The 6266-nt window shown below is 44.5% G+C and overlaps 1 protein-coding gene across 2 annotated transcripts in view; it reads right to left on the reverse strand.

Annotated features, from left to right (window-relative positions):
- Positions 1 to 5232, reverse strand: part of BEND2 (BEN domain containing 2) — a 72811-nt gene extending 67579 nt beyond the window's left edge. Inside the window, exons 1-2 of one of the 2 annotated variants that reach the window (XM_085008651.1) lie at positions 5081 to 5232; positions 123 to 305 (exon numbers count right to left, since the gene is read on the reverse strand). In XM_085008651.1, coding sequence (XP_084864777.1) covers positions 123 to 305; positions 5081 to 5096 — 199 coding nt within the window. In that variant the 5' untranslated portion in view covers positions 5097 to 5232. Of the gene's footprint in view, positions 1 to 122; positions 306 to 3641; positions 3929 to 5080 lie in introns of those variants that run through there. The other variant, XM_085008652.1, reaches the window with a different exon arrangement.
- Positions 5233 to 6266: the final 1034 nt, after the last annotated feature.

The raw sequence follows: 6266 nt of genomic DNA on the forward strand, positions 1-6266 counted from the left end.
TATTATCATGAAGCTCAATAATAACTAACTAATGTAAAAGGTATATGAATATTTAAGCAATTTACTGAAAATGGGGACCAGGGAGCGAAATTTCACAACAGGAGAAAATTTAAGAAAATTACCATATGACAAGTGGGATGGTTGCTGAGAGTTATCACTGTCATCTTGAAAATCTGTTTCTACAGTCAGTATCTCATCAGTGGAAAATGTGTTCTCAGTATCTTCTGTATCAGACTCTTCTATTATCACAATATCAACGTCATCATCGGCATCACTGTCATCTTCAATAGTTATCATGATATAATCTAAGAATAAGCAAAGAGAAAGCCTAGATTAGGTGCCACATTAAATGAACAGTTTCTAGAGCAAACTACCTTATAAAGTTATGGAGTATTTAAAAGCATTTAGCTGAAAAACTGCATTAAATATTTTCATATCTCTAATCACTGCAAATTAGCTACGAAATCAATTGCTTAGTGTGAAGTTTTGCAATACATACGTATGTATACACAAATAGTATTATTTCTAGAATTTCCAATTCTATAGAGCAATAAATTTCTTCTCATTTAAGAAACTGGACCACCTGGTCCAGGTACTATGTGTTTAATAATATGCTTTTAATTTTTAAGTGACACAACTGATGTTACACAACCACACTTTGTGGTGACCATGAATTTCCAAACTTGTTCTCTAAAAATTAATATTAAACTTTATGATAATAAACAATGTAGAAATAACGTACAAAAGTATATGTTGTTATCAAGTTAAACTCAAATTGAAACTCACAGATGTGAAACAGACAAAATAAACTAAATGTGAAATATCAACTCACTAAATCATTTTAATCAATATGAAAAAATAACACACTATATTAATGGGCTTTCTTATTTCTTAAAGTTGGTCTGAAAAAGAACATGTTTAAGATTGAAGTATTGGAGTTCCCAGTGTGGTGCAGTGGGTTAAGGATCCGGCATTGCCACAGCTGTGACATAGGGCGAAGCTGTGGCTCAGATTCCATCTTTGGCCTCGGAACCTCCACATGCTGAGGATGCAGGTGAAAAAGAAGGGGGACAAAAGACTGAAGGATTAACTTGCGGATCACATCTACACTGCATAATTTGGATTCGTTACATTAATTTGAAATAGACCAAAGTATTAGGCTAAAGTAATTAGCTAGTATAGGTGATGTGAAAATGGCACTAAATTAGGAATCACATGGAGTAGGTTCCAATTCAGGCTCTCAAGCTATCCAGAATCATGGACTTTGGGCCAGACACAGCTGCTCTTTTGCCTGTTTTCTCATCCATAAAACTTTGGGGTTGGGTTTAAAGAGTTGCAGTTAACTCTACTTAATAGTCTTGATAAAATAAAATAATTTATTTTATTGATGAAATAATAATTATTTATTTATAGCTTTTATCCTAAAAGCTACAAAATTATCCAAACGAAAAGAAAATTGGTTAAATCAATTATGGTATTCCTGTATGAGAGAATGACATATTGCCAAGAAGCACAATCTCAAAAGAATGTCTATGGACTTCCCGTGTGCCTTGCAGCATAACTACTCAGTGTTACTTCTACAGTGGCTGTGGCTTGACCCCCAGCTCAAAAGAATGTTTATTAATATCAGAAATGCTTATGAAATAATGTGAAAGGGGGGAAAGAGAGCAGAAAAATACAATATAATCCTAACTGAGAGCAGAAGGGACTAAACCAATGGTTATCTCTAGCAGAAGGAAGTATACCAGTGGTTATCTCTATGTCACGATCTCTGGATGGCAAAATTATCTTCATTAGAGTTCTCTGTATTTAAGATTCTCTGGACTTGCCGTCCTGGTGCAGTGGTTAACAAATCCGACTAGGAACCATGAGGTTGCGGGTTTGGTCCCTTTTGGTCCCTGGACTTGCTCAGTGGGTTAAGGATCCGGCGTTGCCGTGAGCTGTGGTGTAGGTCGCAGATGCGGCTCGGATCCTGCGTTGCTGTGGCACTGGCGTAGGCAGGTGGCTACAGCTCCGACGCGACCCCTAGCCTGGGAACCTCCATATGCCTTGGGAGCGGCTCAAGAAAAAGACAAAAAGACCAAAAAAAAAAAAAAAAGATTCTCTACAACGAAGTTTAGACTTTATAATCTAAATAAAGAAGAAAATAACAAAGGCAACTAAAATTTTATTTTTAAGACAAGTTTTCGTCTATCAATAGCTCTTACAAACTATTACTAGTAAAGTTATTGACAACTCCACTAAGGTTTCTCAGTTAATTTGCAAAATACCAACTAACTCCTTTAGGTATATATATAATATAGCCTTCACAGGAAATTTTTAAGACATTATGACATTTGTAAGTTTTTGAAGATTATGCTCCCAAGGTGCAAGGAACTAAGCTGCCCTGATTTTTATCAGAGAAGGCATAGTTCACAATGGTCAGGGCTGACACCTGCATTTCACTTGCCTACTGCACAGAATACACACAGCAAAATAGGGCAGATTGCAATGGCCAGGCTGCTCTGTTTTTGGGGGGAGGTTGTTTTGTTTTTTGTTTGTTTGTTTTTTTAAGTGAACAGTACGTTATTACACGGAACAATCATTTTCTAACTTTACTGTCAGGGCTCTTAAAAAGCAGCCCTTGCGGAGTTCCCGTCGTGGCGCAGTGGTTAATGAATCCGACTAGGAACCATGAGGTTGCGGGTTCGGTCCCTGCCCTTGCTCAGTGGGTTAAGGGTCTGGCGTTGCCGTGAGCTGTGGTGTAGGTCGCAGACGCGGCTCGGATCCCGCGTTGCTGTGGGTCTGGCGTAGGCCGGTGGCTACAGCTCCGATTCGACCCCTAGCCTGGGAACCTCCATATGCCGCGGGAGCGGCCCAAGAAATAGCAAAAAGACAAAAAAAAAAAAAAAAAAGCAGCCCTTGCAATCTCCCTATCGAACTTTAGAGACGACAAAGCCAGCCAGATGCGGGATAATACCACCAAAACTGTGTCCCATCAGCCAGCATTCCCTGCAGCCAGGCTCGGAACTGAATCGAGGCTATGCACTGCTTTATAAAACAATGTGTAGAAAAATTGCTTATAAAATCTTTACTTGTAAACATTAAAGCAGCTGACCACTTGGTATTATAAAACCCCAGAGCAGTCCTAATTTGGGGAAAGCTGGGTAGCAGAGGGAGGGAAGGAAGCGATCTCCGACAGACTTAATTATTGGTCTTTTCTATTGACTGACCGTGCTAACCGTACAGTAGGCTGGAGCACCCACAAAAGGGGTCCCCTTTTTTACAGAGGTCCTCACCTTTTACAGCGTTCTCTGACTCCTGCATCTGCCCTCTTAATGCAAAGAAGAGGCTCTATGTGCAAGGATTTCTCCACACATAAATCTTTATTTTCTTTATCCTTATTTGCATATTTATCATAAAACGGCAAGGCTGCCCTGTCTTTGATCAAACGCAGTTACAAACAAAGCCTCAAAAGCAACGTCTTAATCTCAAAAGATGTTATAATGAATCAACTCGCTCTTTTGTCAATTCTTTAAACTCAAAATTTATATAAAATTGTGGTGGTGAGCCTGCTGTAGGATATACAAAAGTAGAACTATAATATTGTACACATGAAACATGTTATAAACCAATGTTACTTCGATTAAAAGAAAACAAACCTAAAAAAATTTAAAAGTTGTAAAGTTAAAAAAAATTCTATATAACATCTAAGAGGCTTCATCCTTCCTGGACCCGTACCTCCTCCAACGGGGAAAGAAAAAAAAGAATCAACTTGTCCCAGGAAGCACCAAGAACTTAAAAAAATAAGTGGCCAAGAGTTCCCTGGTGGCCTAGCGGATTAAGGATTCCGTGTTGTCACTGTTGTCGATCAGGTTTGATCCCTGACCAGTAAACTTCCACATGCCCCGGGCACAGCCGAAAAAAAAAAAAAAAAAAAAAAAAAAAAGGTGGCCAAATTTCAAAAGCTCACACAAGCTGGCATTCCCCCACCCCCATGAGGTGGTGGGAACGCCCCCTAACGTCTCCACGCGGCGCTGCTGAAATCTGAGGTTGCCAAGTGCAGACTCGCTCTTCCAGCAAAGCAAACCCTCTCCTCCCGAAAAGCGCCCCAGCCACCAAGCCAAATCGTCTTCCTGGCACAACATGCGGTGCTCAGCAGCTGATTGTGGCGTGTGCTCACACGAGGCCTTGGGGAAAAAAAGTTCAAGTAAAAAGCGCGGGCGCACACACCGGCTCTGGCGCCAAAGCCTGCCACGCTGCCTCCTGGCGCGCGAGTGAAAAGAGCCGCGGTGGCGCCCCCTGCCGCATGGTGACCGCTGAAACTCTTCTGCGGCCGCTAGAGGTCCCAGAAAGAACCGCCGCCCTCCCACCGGAAACTTGGTCAGGCCATCAACCCCGGGGACACCATCAACCCCCAGGAAGCTGCCAGCTCTGGGGTCACCTCAAGTTCCTGGAACACCATGAACCCCGGGGACCCGAGAGCCCCAAGATCCGCTCGAGCCCCTAGACGCCACAAACCCTGGGGATGCCTCGAGCCCCAAGACACTCTCAAGCCCCTGAGACACCATGAACCCTGCGTCCCCCTGCAGGTTCCAGATCACTTCAAGCCTCGGGGACGCCGTGAACCCCAGGAACTCCAAAAGTCCCAGATCACCTCCAGCCTCCAGGACACCACAGACCCAGAGGACTTGAAAGCCCCAGATCGCCTCCGGCCTCAGGGATGCCATGAACCTCAGGGACTCCCAAAAGCCCCAGATCGTCTCCAGCCCCTAGTACACCAGGAACCCCAGGACCCCGAAAGCTCCGGGATCACCTCAAGCCTCTGGAACGCCATGAACCATGGAGACACACTGAGGGCCTCGAGCCCCAGGGACGCCCTGGAACTGAGGCCAGACTCTGCCCACCCGGGTTCCCACACGCACACTGACCAATCTGAGTCTGTGGCCAAGAGGCCACCAACAGACATGCCGTGACACTGATCAGCCGGGTCCCGCGGTCTCCTGTGTAGTGTGCCGGGTGGGACCCTGTCAGAGCCTTTCCTCAGGCTGGACAAGGAGAGGCAGAAGCTAGCGGGGCAGCTTTAGGGAGGGGCCCTTACCCTGCTCCTCAGACATTGTGAGGCGGGGAGCCCAGCTCTGAGCGCCTCAGGATCGGCGTCAGCGCTGCGGCCGGACCCGCGCTGCACACACCGTGCAACTGCAGCCGACTGAGGCGACAAATGTAAGGCCCGCGAAACTCCCAGGTTTCTGCAGCTGCGCAGTAGCGCCGGGCGTGTGAGCGTGACTGCAGGGGAGGGGGAGGGCGAGGGCGACGCCAAGTGTCGTGCCTTGCTCCCTCGCTTTCTACTTGTATGTATATATTGTTTGCTTCTTTCCATACACACACACACACACACACACACACACACACACACACACACACACACACACACACACACACACAAAATGAACTGGTAGCCACCAGGGTAATTCGGCCCCTCCATAAGTATTCTTCACACATAAGACATCATAGAAAAAGTATAAAATATGAGAGGTTTGAGTTCAGACTTTTTCTAAAGTTTTCCAGTTTTTGCACTCATGTCCAACATCAGCTTTGGGAACGAACCCGGAAATAAACCACCTTTCAAAATGTGGCCTTAATAAGGCCCATTAAATCTATGCCACCCTGTCCTTCGGCTGCACCGCTCTCTACTTGCCGTTTTCCAACAGCAATGTGCTTCGTTCCTCCACTAAGTAGTAATAGCTGCGATTGACCGAGTGCTCAGCACGAGCCAGCCACTTAACATGTCTGATCTTATGTGTTCCTCGACACTGTAAAGAAGTCAGTATTACTGTCCCATTTTAAAGATGAGAAAACTGAGGCTTGGAGCGTTTGCTTAATTTGCTAAAAGCCACAAAGCTAGTGGCACAGTTATGATTTGAACACACGTATTACCGCAGCCCCAGAGCACATGCTCGCATCCCTTATGTTATTCTACTTCCTGCTAAATGGCTTCTGGAAATTTTTTACATCCCTTGAAGCTTGTTCTATTAGGACATCTGTTCTAATAATATCTGCGTCAAGACACTTTCCTACAGCACACCCCCCTCCCACCCCCGTAATCCTTCTCTAGGATTCCACAGGGGGTTACTGTCACCTTTTAGCACTTAAGACATTTTGCCTGATATTAGACGTATGTGTAGACATTTCTCTTTCCTTCTAAGTTCCTGGAGAGAAGCACTACATCTTATTTATATTTAAGTAGTACTTCCCTCACAAGGTTCTAAGAATTAAATGCTATAAAA

The sequence above is a fragment of the Sus scrofa genome, chromosome X (assembly GCF_054392235.1).
Source record: "Sus scrofa isolate SSC_HxYL_T2T_F1_AM1 chromosome X, Sscrofa_HxYL_maternal_Yorkshire_Landrace_v2.0, whole genome shotgun sequence".
Taxonomy (NCBI): Eukaryota; Metazoa; Chordata; class Mammalia; order Artiodactyla; family Suidae; genus Sus; species Sus scrofa.